Below are 20,024 nucleotides of genomic sequence, written 5' to 3'. Positions count from 1 at the left end.
GACCCACTCTGACCCCCAGACCCACTCTGACCCCCAGACCCACTCTGACCCAGACCCACTCTGACCCCCAGACCCACTCTGACCCAGACCCACTCTGACCCCCAGACCCACTCTGACCCCCAGACCCACTCTGATCCAGACCCACTCTGACCCCAGACCCACTCTGACCCCCAGACCCACTCTGACCCACAGACCCACTCTGACCCAGACCCACTCTGACCCCCAGACCCACTCTGATCCAGACCCACTCTGACCCCAGACCCACTCTGACCCCCAGACCCACTCTGACCCCCAGACCCACTCTGACCCCAGAACCACTCTGACCCACTCTGACCCCCAGACCCACTCTGACCCCAGACCCACTCTGACCCACTCAGACCCACAGACCCACTCTGACCCCCAGACCCACTCTGACCCCCAGACCCACTCTGACCCACAGACCCACTCTGACCCCCAGACCCACTCTGACCCACTCTGACCCACTCTGACCCCCAGACCCACTCTGACCCCCAGACCCACTCTGACCCCCAGACCCACTCTGACCCCCAGACCCACTCTGACCCACTCTAACCCCCAGACCCACTCTGACCCCCAGACCCACTCTGACCCCCAGACCCACTCTGACCCACTCTGACCCACTCTGACCCACTCTGACCCCCAGACCCACTCTGACCCCCAGACCCACTCTGACCCCCAGACCCACTCTGATCCAGACCCACTCTGACCCACTCTAACCCCCAGACCCACTCTGACCCCCAGACCCACTCTGATCCAGACCCACTCTGACCCACTCTGACCCCCAGACCCACTCTGACCCAGACCCACTCTGACCCCCAGACCCACTCTGACCCAGACCCACTCTGACCCCCAGACCCACTCTGACCCAGACCCACTCTGACCCCCAGACCCACTCTGATCCAGACCCACTCTGACCCACTCTGACCCACTCTGACCCACTCAGACCCACTCTGACCCCCAGACCCACTCTGACCCAGACCCACTCTGACCCCCAGACCCACTCTGACCCACTCTGACCCACTCTGACCCCAGACCCACTCTGACCCCCCGGGGGCTCACCCTGGTCTTGGCGTCGATCTGTGAGCCGCGGTCCAGCAGCAGACCCACCATGCTGCTGTTCCCTCGCTTGGAGGCCACATGCAGGGGAGTGATGCCGTTCTGGTGGGGTGAGAACCATCATCATAAGGATATTAATATTAATAATTATTATTATTATTATTATTATGATTATTGTTATTATTATTATCATTATCAGGGGAGTGATGCCGTTCTGGTGGGGTGAGAACCATCATCATAAGGATATTAATAATTATTATTATTATTATTATTATGATTATTGTTATTATTATTATTATTATTATTATTATTATTATCATTATCAGGGGAGTGATGCAGTTCTGGTGGGATGAGAACCATCATCATAAGGATATTAATATTAATAATAATAATTATTATTATGATTATTGTTATTATTATTATTATTATTATTATCATTATCAGGGGAGTGATGCAGTGCCCTATACCACGAAGCTCGCTGAACATACCCAGGCTTTCTTGGGAAAACCTGGCTCGACAGAGCCGCAACTCGCAATCAGAGTTAAATGGTACCACGAAGCTCACTTTAGATTCAATTAGTAGAACCAGGTTTTCCGCTTTAGGTTCAGTGCGCGTTCACGTGAAAGGGGCGTTTTTTGCGTCATTTTTCTCACCTTTACGATAGATCAAGCAGTCTATATGAGTATAAGTGAAAAGATTCTGCGTATTGTCTGTAAAATAACTATGCCAAATGCAGAATTGTTCGCCATTAATCCAAATAGAATGATGATGATTTAAAAATGCATAAGCAACGTCCATCCTGCCTTATTCTATCATTTAGGGAATTCACTTTAAATACACCCTATTTAAGAAATGTATCGCATGTTTTCGACCGCTGAGAGGTAGCGGCTGTAGCGTAGTGGATTAGTATAAGACCCGAACGCCAGCGACCGGGGTTCAAATTCGCCGGTCTATCATCATGCATTTTACCCCCATAGATGTGGTGCCAGCACGGCCTTGAAAATATGGGTTCAAGTTCGAAATAAGCACAAAAATATAATTCCATAAGCTTTAGTGAATAAGTATTCCATATGCATGAGAATTAGGACTTTTTAAGCTTCACATAAATTCGCGTCACTTGGGAGTCGAACCCCCCGCGCAGAAATTCAAGACTGACGCGCTACCTCCACTCTGTCACTGAGACACAATGCGCAACAGTAATCATTGTCTACATAAGGTCCAAAAGGACTATAAAATAACGAACACCCTCTGATGAGAATCTGTATCTCTCATGTAGAACCCCAATTTCGTTGTTTGCACAATGACAATAAAGTCTGAAATCTGAATATCGTCAGACAATGCCAAGGGATCGGTTCTGTCCCGTAAAACCCTTGTCTCCGGAGAGACGCCTGTACGAGAAGTGCGCCGGGGTCCACGGGAACACCCACAAATGGTGACGCCATTGTCAGAGGAGGGGCTAGGAAGCTGCGCACGCCGATTTAAGTAGCCGATCTCCGGCTAGACTAAGCCGAAAAACTGCTCCCGACCAGGTTTGGTTGCGAGCATAAGTCACCATGGTGATACAGCGACGCTAAAAGAGATCGACTTTCGTGGTACAACTAACCCAGGCTTGGAGCTCAACATACCTCGCTAACCCTCTAAGCGAGCTTCGTGGTACAGGGCCCAGTTCTGGTGGGGTGAGAACCATCATCATAAGGATTTTAATATTAATATTAATTATTATTATTATTATTATGATTATTGTTATTATTATTATTATTATTATTATTATCATTATCAGGGGAGTGATGCAGTTCTGGTGGGATGAGAACCATCATCATAAGGATATTAATATTAATAATAATTATTATTATTATTATTATTATGATTATTATTATTATTATTATTATTATTATTATTATTATCATTATCAGGGGAGTGATGCAGTTCTGGTGGGATGAGAACCATCATCATAAGGATATTAATATTAATAATAATTATTATTATTATTATTATGATTATTGTTATTATTATTATTATTATTATTATTATTATTTTTATCATTATCAGTGGAGTGATGCCGTTCTGGTGGGATGAGAACCATCATCATAAGGATTTTAATATTAATATTAATTATTATTATTATGATTATTGTTATTGTGATTATTGTTATTATTATTATAATCCGGGGAGTGATGCAGTTCTGGTGTGGTAAGAACCATCATTATAAGGATATTAATATTAATAATCATAATAATTGTTATCATTATCAGGGAAGTGATGCCGTTCTGGTGGGGTAAGTACGTCATCATCATCTTTTAACAGTTTTTTTATAACCAGGTCACAGATCCATAGTCATCAGACCAGATCTGTAGATCTCCTTCACCGGCAATTTTTCAGAACAAATCTGGGACAGTTTTCTATTAGGGACAGAGGTCCAGTCGTTTGGAACAGTTTTCCAGCTACTCTACGTAAACACTCATCTTTAGCTACTTTCAAAAAATACCTTAAAATGTACCTAATTTTAAAAGCCTATGATAATATGATAAACTGAATGTATGCTGTATTGTCTTTTTGCTTGTTAGTTACATCTTTACTTTGCTTTCTTACTTTTACTCAAATGTATTCTCATTTTTGTAAAATGACTTTGTAGTTTTATCTCTATAATTCTACTTTTGTTTGTCTTTTTTTTTTTTACTTTATTTTCTTTACCTTATTGTATTTTAATGTCAGGTGGACATCCTTAATAAGCCCTTCGGGGTTTCTTTTGTCCCACCCGTGCATCTATGTATGTCTATGCAAATCTTCTTGCCTTTTTTTTTTTTTATCTTGTTTATTTGCACAAATAAAATAAAAATAATAATAATAATAAGTACGTCATCATAATGATATTAATTTTAATAATCATAATAATTATTATTATTATCATTGTTATCATTATCAGTGGAGTGATGCCGTTCTGGTGGGGTAAGAACGTCATCATAATGATATTAATTTTAATAATCATAATAATTATTATTATTATCATTTTTATCATTATCAGTGGAGTGATGCCGTTCTGGTGGGGTAAGAACGTCATCATAATGATATTAATTTTAATAATCATAATAATTATTATTATTATCATTTTTATCATTATCAGTGGAGTGATGCCGTTCTGGTGGGGTAAGTACGTCATCATAATGATATTAATATTAATAATCATAATAATAATTATGATTATTATCATTATTATCAGTGGAGCAATGCAGTTTTGGTGGGATGAGAACCATTATAATAATGAGATTAATATTGACCAGAAAATGCAGTACGCTACTGCATTTTCTAGTCAATAAAGCACTGTAGTACTGTACTACAGTGCTTTAGTGCAAAGTGGGGTTGGAAATATGTTTTAGTAAAGCCACATAGTTTAAGGCAAAAAGAAATGTTGAATAGCTTAAATCAAGTGAAGGGATTTGAACAGTCTAAATGGAGTAAACAATGTAAACATGCAAGCCATTAAAAAACATGTAATGGCTTGAGGCAAATAAAGTGAAAAGTTTGACAAATAGCTAAAGGGATAAAGTTGGAATACATTTGAGATAAAATATAGAATAGCTGAGCTTTTCTGGGTTTGAAGTGTGTGTATCAGTCTGTCTGCGTACGTACGTATGTACGTACGTGCGTGCGTGCGGGCGTGCGTGCGTGTTAATAACTTGGAAAAGTGTGTTATTGATCTTATTCCTTCACATCTAGTTAATGAAGATAAGCTCACAAAATGATAAAGATTATTCCGTTGGACTCCTTGGAGTCTCAGCTTTCATCTGACACTTTGTGTAGATAGCAGGACGTGAAAAGGATGGTTGGTCTCATTGACGTGGAGGCTATAGCGTGACGTCAGCCGCTCCAGCCCACGGTGGCTATCCTTAAAGCTAACCATTTCGGACGTCGCAGAGCATAAACAAGGTCAATATTTAACCTAGAAACACATTGTTAAGCTTGAACGGTAATGATATTTATTGTTTCATCGGCGCTGAAATGACCCAAACTCTAACCCTAATTTTATTGTCAGAGTTTCTGAACACAGGACAGTGACGCGGAGGTCATGTGACCTGCAGCTAGCCTGTGTGTAGGGTTAAGTGGAGATTATGTGACCTCCAGCTAGCCTACCCGCGCGGTGAAGTCCACAGCCGCCCCGCGGTTCAGCAGCAGCGTCGCTACGTTGACGTTCCCGTAGTGAGCAGCGATATGCAGAGGAGTGAAGCCACTCTGGGGGAGAGAGAGAGAGAGAGAGAGAGAGAGAGAGAGAGAGAGAGAGAGAGAGAGAGAGAGAGAGAGAGAGAGAGAGAGAGAGAGAGAGAGAGAGAGAGAGAGAGTTATATATAGTTCAGACCCAGCACTGCCCTGTGAGGAACATTCTTCCCCTCCCAGCATGCATCAGTAACGGTAACATAACGTTGAGCATCGCAGGTCAACGGAAAAAGTAACTGAAAGAAACGAGGGATGATAGATCACTCTGAGAGCAAGAAACGCACACACATAAACATATACCCACACACATAAACACACACACACACAATCACACACACATGCACACACACACACACACACACACAAACACACACACACAGACTCACACCCAGACTCACAGACACGCACATACAACCCAAAGACACTCACATCACAAGACATGCTGGTCTGAAGGTCATGATTATTATTGAAAGAGCAACAGAAGATCAGAACATGAAGGATGAGCAGATCACATACATGGAGTGTTCCCGGGACCAAGACTCCCAGAGTGAACACAAAAACCAAAGCAAGAAAAAGGATAGAAACCCAGAGCTGAAATCATAAGCGTCCCACTGAAGCAGGTACATGTCTGTTAGGAATGAGCTCATGTATGTCTCTCTATGTACATGACGAAGGATGAGGAGAGATTTCTTGCAGAGGTAATGTGAAATTCTTGCCTTACCTTTCCATTCTGAAAGTCACGGTCCGATTTAATGTGAAAACATTGTTTACAAGAGTGTGAAGAAACAGTGACTAACAGGATGGTCTTACATCTAGATACTGTCAACATCCACACGGCTTCTGCACATAAGCTCAGGAGGCAGCATGCTGTTCGACTGTTTTATAGGCCCAGTGCAGGTTGAACTCTTTCAGGTTATTTATCCTTTAGCATTACTTTAGATTGGAATACAGTCAAGCATGCTTCAGGTAAACGTATATCATGTTTAAATGTCACAAATTCATTATTATGTAACTACAGTCAAAATAGTTCATTGTGCATTTCTATAAAACGAGCAACACAACACAAACAGAAGTACAACAGCCCATCGGGCTAGGCTATTAGCAAGCTGCACACGTTAGCTACAGCACATCGTTTAGCATGTCAAAACATTAATGCGGAATATGGGACACTTGAATATCTAATAAACACATATCAAATAGACGATTCTCTAAAATGATCTGGCCTTAATTATGTTACGTAAAAAAGTCACATTGATTGTGCTGTAGATGACTGCTGTAAAGAACATCAACCAAACACTGAAAAAGCATTACAACAAGGAATGAAGAATACGCATACAGAGCAATTGCCAAAACAAGAAAAACAACAGCCGAAACTCAAAAAACAATGGGTAAAACACGGTTAATAATAGCTGAAACACGAAAACAATATCCGAAAAATAAAAAACAATAGCTAAAGCACGAATAATAATAGCCTAAACACAAAAAATGATAGCTAAAGCCCGAATAATAATAGCCGAAACACAAAAAACAATAGCTAAAACACAAATAATAATAGCAAAACAATAACCAAAACACGAAAAACATAACCCTGTGCGGAGGCGTGGGTCAGGCTGCGCTGAGCGCGCCCCAAGACGTTAGCGGTTAGCTGTGAGCCGTTAGCAGTTAGCTGTTAGCCGTTAGTGGTTAGCTGTGAACCGCGAGCCGTTAGCTGTGAGTCTTGAGCCATTAGCCGTGAGCCGTCAGCCGTGAGCCGTTAGCTGTGAGCCGTTAGCCGTTAGCTGTGAGCCGTGCACTAGTCTGGTGAAATGAGACGCTGCGACCGGTGGACATCATGGAAGACAAACAGGTATGATGGAGGCGGACAAGAGAGTGAATGTGTGTTAGAGGGTGGCTGAGGAAGGGCGTGGTGGGTGCAGGTAGTACCTCTGTGGTCCTATTAACCATCATCTGTAGCAGCAGGGGGAGGGAAACAAGGGTTCAGTTTGTTAGAAGACGAAGCAACACGATGTAGCGACACGACGTAGCTATGCGACATAGCGACACGACGTAGCGACACGACGTAGCTACGTGACGTAGTGACACAACACTATGCGTCTTAGCAACACGATGTAGCGACACAACGTAGCTACACGACGTAGCGTCACGACGTAGCGACAAGACGTAGCTACGCAACGTAGCAACACGACATAGCAGCACGACGTAGCGCCATGATATAGCGACATAACATAGCTACGTGTCTTAACGACATGATGTAGCGACATGATGTAGCAACACGATGTAGCAACACGACGTAGCAACGCAACGTAGCTCGTAGCGACGCGACATCGCTCTGGGACGGATGGTGTTGGTGGTGGAGGAGGTGCTCGGGGCCGGGTGGAGGTGCTCAGGACGGGTGGAGGCGCTCGGGGCTGGGTGGGGGAGGTGGTGGTGATGGAGGTGGGGAGCTCCGCCCCTCCAGGGGGCTCCCTCCGGGCGTCCCCACAGACCACGCCCCGTAGGCCTCCTGGGTCTGTAACCCCCGCCCCACAGGTGCCCCGCCCCTCATGGCCATGGGCCACCACGTTGTGGTGATCTGCTGTTTCGTTGCGGACCGCCGGAGTGAGAGAGTCGTACTCCCCAGGAGACGCCAACCATTTTTTTTCCGCCAACTTGTAACTACTTGAACTCAACAAGGAAGCCCGGACCCAGATCTGGAGCCCCACTATTTAGGGTTAGGGTTAGGGTTAGGGTTACCCTAACCCCGGACCCAGATCTGGAGCCCCACTATATAGGGTTAGGGTTAGGGTTAGGGTTACCCTAACCCCGGACCCAGATCTGGAGCCCCACTATATACTCCTTGCCCCTAGTGTGCGTGCGGCAGTGGTCCTGGTACCTTGGACTGGACGTCGGCGTTGTGGTCGTTCTGCAGCAGCAGCGCAGCCGACTTGGTGTCGTCTTTGCGGGCGGCGATGTGCAGCGCGGGCAGACGGACCTTCCCCTTGGTGTCGTTCTCCAGCAGCAGCGACACCACCTGATTGTGGCCCTGCTGCAGAGCGATCGCCAGCGGGGTGAAGCCGTCCTGGGGCCCAACACAGACCAGGTTACCTCAACTCTGACTACGGTTACCTCAATCTGTCCTAGGTGACAACAGGTCTGTAGCTCTGTCCTGGTTAAGGTTAGGGCTGTAGCTCTGTCCTGGTTAAGGTTAGGGCTGTAGCTCTGTCCTGGTTAAGGTTAGGGCTGTAGCTCTGTCCTGGTTAAGGTATGGGCTGGTAGCTATGTCCTGGTTAAGGTTAGGGCTGTAGCTCTGTCCTGGTTAAGGTTAGGGCTGTAGCTCTGTCCTAGTTAAGGTTAGGGCTGCAGCTCTGTCCTGGTTAAGGTTAGGGCTGTAGCTCTGTCCTGGTTAAGGTTAGGGCTGTAGCTCTGTCCTGGTTAGGGTTAGGGCTGTAGCTCTGTCCTGGTTAAGGTTAGGGCTGTAGCTCTGTCCTGGTTAAGGTTAGGGCTGTAGCTCTGTCCTGGTTAAGGTTAGGGCTGTAGCTCTGTCCTGGTTAAGGTATGGGCTGGTAGCTATGTCCTGGTTAAGGTTAGGGCTGTAGCTCTGTCCTGGTTAAGGTTAGGGCTGTAGCTCTGTCCTAGTTAAGGTTAGGGCTGGTAGCTCTGTCCTGGTTAAGGTTAGGGCTGTAGCTCTGTCCTAGTTAAGGTTAGGGCTGTAGCTCTGTCCTGGTTAAGGTTAGGGCTGTAGCTCTGTCCTAGTTAAGGTTAGGGCTGGTAGCTCTGTCTTAGTTAAGGTTAGGGCTGTAGCTCTGTCCTGGTTAAGGTTAGGACTGTAGCTCTGTCCTGGTTAAGGTTAGGGCTGTAGCTCTGTCTTAGTTAAGGTAAGTGTTGTAGCTCTGTCTTAGTTAAGGTAACGGTTGTAGCTCTGTCCTGGTTAAGGTTAGGGCTGTAGCTCTGTCTTAGTTAAGGTAGGTGTTGTAGCTCTGTCCTAGTTAAGGTTAGGGCTGTAGCTCTGTCTTAGTTAAGGTAGGTGTTGTAGCTCTGTCCTAGTTAAGGTAACGGTTGTAGCTCTGTCCTGGTTAAGGTTAGGGCTGTAGCTCTGTCTTAGTTAAGGTAAGTGTTGTAGCTCTGTCCTAGTTAAGGTTAGGGCTGTAGCTCTGTCTTAGTTAAGGTAGGTGTTGTAGCTCTGTCCTAGTTAAGGTAACGGTTGTAGCTCTGTCCTGGTTAAGATTAGGGCTGTAGCTCTGTTCTAGTTAAGGTAATGGTTGTAGCTCTGTCCTGGCTAATAGGGTTAGGGTTGGGCTGCAAGTGATGTGCGCTCACCTCGGTGGCGGTGCTCTGGTTCCCGCCGTGCTCCAGCAGGTACCGCACCACCTCCAGGTGGTTCTCCTGGGCCGCCATGTAGAGCGGAGTGAAGCCATTCTGCAGAACACATGGGGAGCACTCTATCAATGGTTGGTTATTGATGATCATTGGTTTGTTAATGATTGAATGAGCTTATCAATAGTAAGTAATCAATAGTAAGTAAGTATCAATTCATAAATTAAAGAGACCATATCAATAATTTAGATTTTCGATAGTAAGTTATAGATTAAATATGACCCTTGGCTCATCAAGTTATTTATTGATTATCAAAAGTCAGTTAATGGTTATCAATAGTAAGTAATTTATTAGCAATAGTTTGTAATTGATTATCAATAGTATGTTATTGGTTATCAATAGTAAGTTATTGATTATCAATAGTTAGTTATGAATAAAGAATAGTTAGTTATTGATTATTAATAGTTAGTTATTGATCATTAGTTTGTTATTGATTAAATGAAACCAAGGGCAAACCAATAGTTATTTATTTATTATCAATAGTTAGTTATAGGTTATCAATAGTTAGTATTGATTAAATGAGACTTGTGGCTCATCAATAGTTAGTCATTGTTTATCAATAGTATGTTATTGATTATCAATAGTGAGTTATTGGTAATCAATAGTTAGTTATTGATTATCGATAGTTATTTATTGATTAAATGAGATCAAGGGCTGATAAGCAGCTGGTTATTGAGGATCAAAAGTTAGTTTTAAATATAAATTAAATATGAGCCTTGGCTCATCAATAGTTAGTTATTGATTATCAATAGTTTGTGATTTATTAAATGAGACCCAGGGCTGATCAATAGTTAGTTATTGGTTATCAATTATCAGTTATTGATTGTTAAAGGTTGATGCTGTGTACCTGAGATTGTGAGTTGATCTCAGCGCCCCGTTTGATGAGGATTTTCACCACGTCCAGCTGGCCCGCCAGAGAGGAGATGTGGAGCCCTGTGTTCCCTTTCTGCAGAGACACATGTGGACCATGAGAACCATGAGACATGAGAACCATAAGACATGAGGACCAGAGTCATGAGGACCAGAGACATGAGGACCATGAGGACCAGAGACATGAGGACCATGAGAACCATGAGGACCAGAGACAAGAGGACCAGAGAGATGAGGACCATGAGGACCAGAGACATCAGGACCATGAGGACCAGAGATATGAAGACCATGAGGACCAGAGACATGAGGACCATGAGGACCATGAGGACCAGAGACATGAGGACCATGAGACATGAGGACCAGAGACATGAGGACCATGAGGACCATGAGGACCAGAGACATGAGGACCATGAGGACCAGAGACATGAGGACCATGAGGACCAGAGACATGAGGACCATGAGGGCCGGAGACATGAGGACCATGAGGACCATGAGGGCCAGAGACATGAGGACCAGAGACATGAGGAACAGAGACATGAGGACCATGAGGACCAGAGACATGAGGACCATGAGGACCATGAGGGCCATGAGGGCCAGAGACATGAGGGCCAGAGACATGAGGACCAGAGACATGAGGACCAGAGACATGAGGACCAGAGACATGAGGCATCACAACAGCATGCAGCGCTGGTGTCTCTGTACGTTTCTTGTTCTCGTGATGTTAAATTCAGCCCACACACTGTGGGCAGCTGCTGGTGTTTGTCGGGGCAGTGCTAGCCAACATATACATACTCACTTAATAACTGATGATATATCATGATTATAACTACATCAATGTGTACACCCCAGTGCTGGTGCTTAATGCACGTTCTCCCTGTCCCGGTCAGTGATGAGGTGAGGGAATGGATACAGCGACGTTGTGGAGCTCAGTGTCAGTTTGCTGCTAGGCAACCACGGGGCAGTATCATGGTGATCTGCGTTTATTACATCATTACAATGTTTTGGTGTAGCATTGTGTGTGTGCGGCCGGGTGTGCATGGATGTACAGGTTTGTGTGTATGTGCATGAATGTGTGACGTGTGTGTGCGTTTGCACGTGTGTGCTTGCATGCGTGTGTGTGTGTGTGTGTGTGTGTGTGTGTGTGTGTGTGTGTGTGTGTGCATGCTATGATGGACCAAGGCTGGAGGTTTGATCCTTTTTCTAGAAATAGTCTGAAAACAGACTTGCTAGAACGTTATGTTTCTTGCTTCTAAAGTCTTGGTTCTACAGTCTTGGTTCTACTGTCTTGGTTCTACAGGATGACCCCTTGGTTCTACTGTCTTAGATCTACAGGGTGAGTCTTGGTTCTACAGGATGAGTCTTTATTCTAGAGTCTTGGTTCTACAGGATGAGTCTTGGTTCTACAGGATGAGTCTTGGTTCTACAGCCTTGGTTCTACAGGATGAGTCTTGGTTCTACAGTCTTGGTTCTACAGGATGAGTCTTTATTCTAGAGTCTTGGTTCTACAGGATGAGTCTTGGTTCTACAGGATGAGTCATTATTCTAGAGTCTTGGTTCTACAGTCTTGGTTCTACAGGATGAGTCTTGGTTCTACAGGATGAGTCTTGGTTATACAGTCTTGGTTTTACAGGATGGGTCTTTATTCTAGAGTCGTAGTTCTACAGGATGAGTCTTGGTTCTACAGTCTTGGTTCTACATGAGTCTTGGTTCTACAGTCTTGGTTCTACAGGATGAGTCTTGGTTCTACTGGATGAGTCTTGGTTCTACAGGATGACTCTTGGTTCTACAGGATGAGTTTTGGTTCTACAGCCTTGGTTCTACAGGAGGAGTCTTGGTTCTACAGGATGAGTCTTGGTTCTACAGGATGAGTCTTGGTTCTACAGGATGAGTCTTGGTTCTACAGGATGAGTCTTTATTCTAGAGTCTTGGTTCTACAGTCTTGGTTCTACAGGATGAGTCTTGGTTCTACAGGATGAGTCTTGGTTCTACAGGATGAGTCTTTATTCTAGAGTCTTGGTTCTACAGTCTTGGTTCTACAGGATGAGTCTTGGTTCTACAGGATGAGTCTTGGTTCTACAGTACCTTGGTAGCAGAGTCCACTCCGGCTCCGCGGTCCAGCAGCTCCTCCACCAGCTCCATGTGGCCCTCCTTAGCGGCCAGGTGCAGTGCGTTGAGCCCATTCTGGGGAGGGACACAGCACAGGGTCAGATCCCCTCCACAGTGTCAGATCCCCTCAACAGGTTTTAAGATCCCCTCCACAGGGTCAGATCCCCGCCATAGGGTCAGATCCCACAGCACAGGGTCAGATCCCCTCCACAGGGTCAGATCCTCTCCACAGGGTCAGATCCCCGCCATAGGGTCAGATCCCACTCCACAGTGTCAGATCCCCTCAACAGGTTAAGATCCCCTCCACAGGGTCAGATCCCCGCCATAGGGTCAGATCCCCTCCACAGTGTCAGATCCCCTCAACAGGTTAAGATCCCCTCCACAGGGTTAGATCCCCGCCATAGGGTCAGATCCCCTCCACAGGGTCAGATCCCCGCCATAGGGTCAGATCCCCTCCATAGGGTCAGATCCCCTCCATAGGGTCAGATCCCCGCCATAGAGTCAGATCCCACAGCACAGGGTCAGATCCCCTCAACAGGTTAAGATCCCCTCTACAGGGTCAGATCCCCTCTACAGGGTCAGATCCCCTCTACAGGGTCAGATCCCCTCCACAGGGTCAGATCCCCTCTACAGGGTCAGATCCCCTCTACAGGGTCAGATCCCCTCCACAGGGTCAGATCCCCTCTACAGGGTCAGATCCCCTCTTCAGGGTCAGATCCCCTCTACAGGGTCAGATCCCCCAGCACAGGGTCAGATCCCCTCCATAGGGTCAGATCCCCTCTACAGGGTCAGATGCCCTCTACAGGGTCAGATCCCACAGCAAAGGGTCAGATCCCCTCTACAGGGTCAGATCCCCTCCACAGGGTCAGATCCCCTCTACAGGGTCAGATCCCCTCTACAAGGTCAGATCCACTCTACAGGGTCAGATCCCACAGCACAGGGTCAGATCCCCTCTACAGGGTCAGATCCCCTCTTCAGGGTCAGATCCCCTCTACAGGGTCAGATCCCACAGCACAGGGTCAGATCCCCAAGCACAGGGTCAGATCCCCTCCACAGGGTCAGATCCCCGCCATAGGGTCAGATCCCCTCTACAGGGTCAGATCCCCTCTACAGGGTCAGATCCCCTCTACAGGGTCAGATCCCCTCCATAGGGTCAGATCCCCTCCACAGGGTCAGATCCCCTCCATAGGGTCAGATCCCCTCCACAGGGTCAGATCCCCTCCATAGGGTCAGATCCCCTCTACAGGGTCAGATCCCCTCCACAGGGTCAGATCCCCTCCATAGGGTCAGATCCCCTCTACAGGGTCAGATCCCCGCCATAGGGTCAGATCCCCTCCACAGGGTCAGATCCTCTCTTCAGGGTCAGATCCCCGCCATAGGGTCAGATCCCCTCCACAGGGTCAGATCCCCGCCATAGGGTCAGATTCCCTCCATAGGGTCAGATCCCCTCTACAGGGTCAGATCCTCTCTTCAGGGTCAGATCCCCGCCATAGGGTCAGATCCCCTCCACAGGGTCAGATCCCCTCCATAGGGTCAGATCCCCTCCATAGGGTCAGATCCCCGCCATAGGGTCAGATCCCACAGCACAGGGTCAGATCCCCTCAACAGGTTAAGATCCCCTCTACAGGGTCAGATCCCCTCTACAGGGTCAGATCCCCTCCATAGGGTCAGATCCCCTCTACAGGGTCAGATCCCCTCTCCAGGGTCAGTTCCCCTCTTCAGGGTCAGATCCCCTCTACAGGGTCAGATCCCACATCACAGGGTCAGATCCCCTCTACAGGGTCAGATCCCCGCCATAGGGTCAGATCCCCTCTACAGGGTCAGATCCCCTCCATAGGGTCAGATCCCCTCTACAGGGTCAGATCCCCTCTCCAGGGTCAGATCCCCTCTTCAGGGTCAGATCCCCTCTACAGGGTCAGATCCCACAGCACAGGGTCAGATCCCCTCTACAGGGTCAGATCCCCGCCATAGGGTCAGATCCCCTCTACAGGGTCAGATCCCCTCTACAGGGTCAGATCCCCTCCATAGGGTCAGATCCCCTCTACAGGGTCAGATCCCCTCTCCAGGGTCAGATCCCCTCTTCAGGGTCAGATCCCCTCTACAGGGTCAGATCCCACAGCACAGGGTCAGATCCCCTCTACAGGGTCAGATCCCCGCCATAGGGTCAGATCCCCTCTACAGGGTCAGATCCCACAGCACAGGGTCAGATCCCCAAGCACAGGGTCAGATCCCCTCTACAGGGTCAGATCCCCTCTACAGGGTCAGATCCCACAGCACAGGGTCAGATCCCCAAGCACAGGGTCAGATCCCCTCCACAGGGTCAGATCCCCTCTACAGGGTCAGATCCCCGCCATAGGGTCAGATCCCCTCTATAGGGTCAGTTCCCCTCTACAGGGTCAGATCCCCTCCATAGGGTCAGATCCCCTCTACGGGGTCAGATCCCCGCCATAGGGTCAGATCCCCTCTACAGGGTCAGATCCCCTCCACAGGGTCAGATCCCCTCCATAGGGTCAGACCCCCTCTACAGGGTCAGATCCCCTCCACAGGGTCAGATCCCCTCCATAGGGTCAGATCCCCTCTACAGGGTCAGATCCCCTCCACAGGGTCAGATCCCCTCCATAGGGTCAGATCCCCTCTACAGGGTCAGATCCCCTCTACAGGGTCAGATCCCCTCCATAGGGTCAGATCCCCTCTACAGGGTCAGATCACCTCCATAGGGTCAGATCCCCTCTACAGGGTCAGATCCCCTCTACAGGGTCAGATCCCCTCCATAGGGTCAGATCCCCTCTACAGGGTCAGATCCCCTCTACAGGGTCAGATCCCCTCCATAGGGTCAGATCCCCTCTACAGGGTCGGTAGGCAGCGTACAGTAGGATCACGACCGCGTTGTCATCCGTTTGTTTGTTGCAACACACCGGACTGGCGGCTTTCAGAGGAAAATCATTCCTATTTCAATATCACTCAGGCAGGATTAAATCTGTCTGGGACGCTGTGGAGAGCTCTGGTGGTTTAAGGGTGGATGAGAGGAGGATCATGCCCAACACACCACTACCTTGGGATGGGCTTTTCCGCAGCAGGGATGAATGGGTTCAGACGTAATATACTGTACCCATATGCACCTTCAACAGGCCCCATCACTCTACTGATCGGGAATGTGTGTGATTCACAGTGATTCCAGCACGAAGCTGTGAGGGAGTCTTGTGTGAGAGCTTTGTGTAGTTATAGAGCTGGTGTCTCGTATTCTCCTACTCCAACAGAGATGTCCACAGACAGCCGCCAGGAACCAAAGGGATGTTGAATACAAACACGAGCCACGCAAAATCACCACGGCCAAAGCCCCTCCCACGGGATCATCAAGATGGCCGCTCTGCGTCCACAGATGAGTTGGGTCTCCTCGTCCCTCTTCTCCTCCTCCTCCTCCTCCTCCTCCTCCTCCCCCTCCTGTCTCTCCTCCTCCTCCCCCTCCTCCCCCTCCTCCTCCTCTCTCTCCTCCTCCCCCTTCCTCCTCCTCCCCTCATCAGGACCTCCTCCCCCTCCTCCTCCTCCATCTCCTCTTCCTCCCCCTCCTCCCTCTCCTCCTCCTCCTCCTTCTCCTCCTCGTCTCTCTCCTCCTCCTCCCCTCATCAGGACCTCCTCCCCCTCCTCCTCCTCCCTCTCCTCCTCCTCCTCCTCCTCTCCTCTCTCCTCCTCCCTCTCCTCCTCCCCTCTCTCCTCCTCCTCCCTCTCCTCCTCCCCCCCTCATCAGGAGGACCTCCTCCTCCTTCTTCTCCTCCTCCCTCTCCTCCTCCTCCTCCTCTTCCTCCTCCCCCTCCTCCTCCTCCCTCACCTCCTCCTCTTCCTCCTCCTCCTCCTCCCCTCATCAGGACCTCCTCCCTCTGATCTCCTCCATCCAGTCTAATGCTAGTTTAACGGTCATACCTTTAATTATTTAATTGTAATAAGTGTCTCCCCTTTAAAAAGCCCCCAGTGAGACCGAGGCCTCCAGAAGGTTTACCCTGCGAACCACTGTTGCTGCCGGGTGAGCAGGTCTATTAATAGATGAACAGTCAAGTACACCATGTGACTGTTGCTTTAACACCAGCGTTGCCAGGGTGATGCTATTTACAGCCCCTGGCCGGCTACACAGAGTTAGCTAACATGCTGGTGGGCTTTAAATAGCCCTGCTCCTCTATGTCCTCTCAACTATCCACCAATAGGAGGGCAGCGTTGCTGTGGGATAACATGCAGAAGATGTTCTGAAAGGTTCTCCATTCTTCCTCCCCATGTCCCACATGACGGTCCGACCTGGGGTCTGACATGCCTGACCGGGTAGGACGGCCCAGGTAGGGTTAGGGTTAGTGTTAGTGTTAGCTAACCCTAACCCGGGTAGGGGGGGTGGGTTCAAAGCTGAAAGGTTGCGGGTGGGAACCCCAAAGTCTGCATATAACCTCGAGTGGGACTCGTCCTCGTCCTCGTCCCACTCTTTGAGATCTCCATGGATCAGAAGAAACATTAAAGGTTGGGTATGGGATTTGCGAAACGCCAGCAGATTTTGAAATCTGCTGGCGGGCAGGCGCCCGTTCCACAGATGATTGACTTGTTTAATTTTCATGTCAGTACTTCTAAGTTCTAACTCAGTGGCTGTAATTGGGTTATGATTAGGATTTCAAGTAATTTTGCAAAAATGGCCAAAAAAGAGAATTCCATACCCAACCTTTAAGTAGAGAGAATTGATAAATAGGTAAATCCACCTCCTCCTCCACCCTGCCCTGGGAGAGGATGGGGGTTTTCCTACCTGGTTGCAGGTGCTGATGTCCACGCCTCCCTTCAAATATTCCAGAACCTTGTCTACGTTGCCGGCTCTCGCTGCTCGCAGGAAGCTGGTGTTGCTGTCCGACTAGATGAGGAGACACAGGAGGCAAAAGGGGGAGCCAAATCACTGGGATGTATTGTTAGCTTCACCATTCATTCCCCAGTGAGCTGAGGTCTCAAACAGGAGCAGGATGTGCAGTGTTCATAGATCTTCTTATTTCAAAGGTTTGTCTGCTGCGACACTAACCATAACAAATGAACCACTTGTCTGGTTGAATTCATGAAACACAACAATATCATGGATCAATTCAAAATGCTGTGTGGATATCTTGTGATGCATTCCAGCAGCCCTGTGTGTGTTCTAACGCATTCAGGAGGACGCAGAATGATTCAGCAGTTCTCTGTGTCTTTCCAATACCTGACACGGTTTGCAGCCTCCGTCCAATAGAGACACAGCGTCCCTAACATCACCATGCTCATCCAGCTAACCCAATCCGCTGCATTCTCACACACTGAGGCCATGTGCCAGGTTTCTGATGAAGGTAACACGTTCCAGCGGAGTGCAAGCCACTCAGCGACTCCAGTGCATGGACTTCTAAAACTCACTCAGTGTAATGCGTGCTTTGGAACGGTTCAGTGCGGAATGGTGCAGGTAGGAGCGTGAAAGCTTGGTTACGCTAAATCTGGCTTGCGTACCCACCACCGACAGTAGCCTTATGGTAGGGCAGGGTTTAATAGAGTGAAGAAGAATGTGAGGATGAAGCTCTGCCACAGCTGCTGCCGAGGAGTTCTGTGTGACTCTGTGTTCATCATTACCTCAGAAATCTGCTACCTAACGCTCTAGGCTGCTGTCTGCAACACTGCCAAACAAACCACCAAAGTGCACATCTAAATCCACTGAACCAAGTCAGAAGTCCTGTTTTAGAGCCTCCTGAAGGGTTAGAGTTAGGATTAGGGTTAACCCTAACCCATACCCTGACCCTAACCCTAACCCCACACCTCCTGGTCTGATGTTTGATTCCTCATGGGCGTTCAACACCAGGTATTAGTCAACACACGGGCTACATCAGGCCTGCTTTCGATGGGAGCAAGGGGAAAGAAATCATTGAATGGTTTGAGCTGAAAATGATGTTACAGAGGTTTAAAATTAGGAACATCATGTTCACTCCTCTCCCGAGGAGATGGGAAAGATCCGGCAAATCATTTGATCTGATGACGACCATATATAGAAGAGTGGAAACCTAGCTACTTAAAGCTACATGCTATCTGGAGCTAAATGCTCCGTAGAGAAAAGCACTACCTAGAGCTAGATGCTATCTGGAGCTAAATGCTACCTAGAGCAAAGCACTACCTAGAGCTACATGCTATCTGGAGCTCAATGGGGGCTAAACAAGAATAAGTGTGAAACCAGAAATGGGTGAACGTGAAAAATGACTGAGGGTTGTATGTGAGGAAGCTGATCAATAATGCAGATCCCGTAGAGCTCGGCCAATAGGAGGGAGGGTGGCAGCCACCACGCCACTCTCGGTTACCCTAACCCAGATGGCTGCTGCTCTTGCTCATCAGGTAACCATGACAACAGGGCTGCTCTGTGCTATTCGTTGAGATGGTAACGTCGGCAGAATATTTACAAATTGTGCGTGTGTTTCTGTGTGCGTGAGTGAGATTGAGTGTGTGTTCGTGTTTCTGTGTGTGTGTGTGAGTGAGATGTGTGTGTGTGTGTGTGTGTGTGTGTGTGGGGGGGGGGGGGGGTTGTGTGTGTGTGTGTGTGTGTGTGTGGGGGGGGGGGGGGGTTGTGTGTGTGTGTGTGTGTGTGTGTGTGTGTGGGGGGGGGGGAGTTGTGTGTGTGTGTGTGTGTGTGTGTGTCTTGTGAATGTGCAAGGCTTTATTTTCCGAGGATAATCCTTGTATAACGTTGTGCCGTGACTCTGATAGAGTAGCGGCGCTGGCTCCCCCCCTCCTGACCGACCAGCGGCCCCTCACCCTAACCTCACCCTAACCCTCACCCTCACCCTAACCTCACCCTAACCTCACCCTAACCCTAACCCTAACCCTAACCTCACCCTCACCCTAACCCTAACCTCACCCTAACCCTAACCCTAACCCTAACCCTAACCCTAACCCTAACCAGCGGCCCCTCACCCTAACCCTCACCCTAACCCTAACCTCACCCTAACCCTCACCCTAACCCTAACCTCACCCTAACCCTGACCCTCGGCCCCTCACCCTAACCCTAACCCTAACCCTAACCCTAACCCTAACCCTAACCCTAACCCTACCCTCACCCTAACCCTAACCCTAACCAGCGGCCCCTCACCCTAACCCTCAGACCTCAGAGTGGATCAGAAGAATGGAGTAGATGAGCGGAGAACAGCCTCAAACGTCCACATCCTGTTGTCTGAAACATCCACATCCTGTTGTCTAAAACATCCACATTCTGCTGTCTGAAACATCCACATCCTGTTGTCCAAAACATCCACATCCTGTTGTCTGAAACATCCACATCCTGTTGTCTAAAACATCCACATCCTGTTGTCTGAAACATCCACATCCTGTTGTCTAAAACATCCACATCCTGTTGTCTAAAACATCCACATCCGGTTGTCTGAAACATCCACATC

General features: G+C 48.1%; 1 protein-coding gene across 14 annotated transcripts in view; it reads right to left on the bottom strand.

Annotated features, from left to right (window-relative positions):
• ank2b (ankyrin 2b, neuronal) overlaps window positions 1-20,024 on the bottom strand; it is a 141,862-nt gene that overhangs the window by 69,556 nt on the left and 52,282 nt on the right. For 13 of the 14 annotated variants that reach the window (XR_009522614.1, XM_060035477.1, XM_060035485.1 and 10 more), the window contains 8 exons: window positions 17,387-17,488; window positions 12,589-12,687; window positions 10,484-10,582; window positions 9,580-9,678; window positions 8,156-8,341; window positions 7,207-7,230; window positions 5,203-5,301; window positions 1,078-1,176 (listed from right to left, as the gene is read on the bottom strand). Coding sequence is in view for 13 of the 14 variants with exons in the window: in XM_060035477.1 (XP_059891460.1) it covers window positions 1,078-1,176; window positions 5,203-5,301; window positions 7,207-7,230; window positions 8,156-8,341; window positions 9,580-9,678; window positions 10,484-10,582; window positions 12,589-12,687; window positions 17,387-17,488 (807 nt within the window). In the remaining variant the exon portion in view is untranslated. The remainder of the gene's footprint in view (window positions 1-1,077; window positions 1,177-5,202; window positions 5,302-7,206; window positions 7,231-8,155; window positions 8,342-9,579; window positions 9,679-10,483; window positions 10,583-12,588; window positions 12,688-17,386; window positions 17,489-20,024) is intronic. The other variant, XM_060035474.1, reaches the window with a different exon arrangement.

This window comes from Gadus macrocephalus, chromosome 17 (genome assembly GCF_031168955.1).
Source record: "Gadus macrocephalus chromosome 17, ASM3116895v1".
NCBI lineage: Eukaryota > Metazoa > Chordata > Actinopteri > Gadiformes > Gadidae > Gadus > Gadus macrocephalus.
This window is presented reverse-complemented; position numbering and strand designations above follow the sequence as displayed.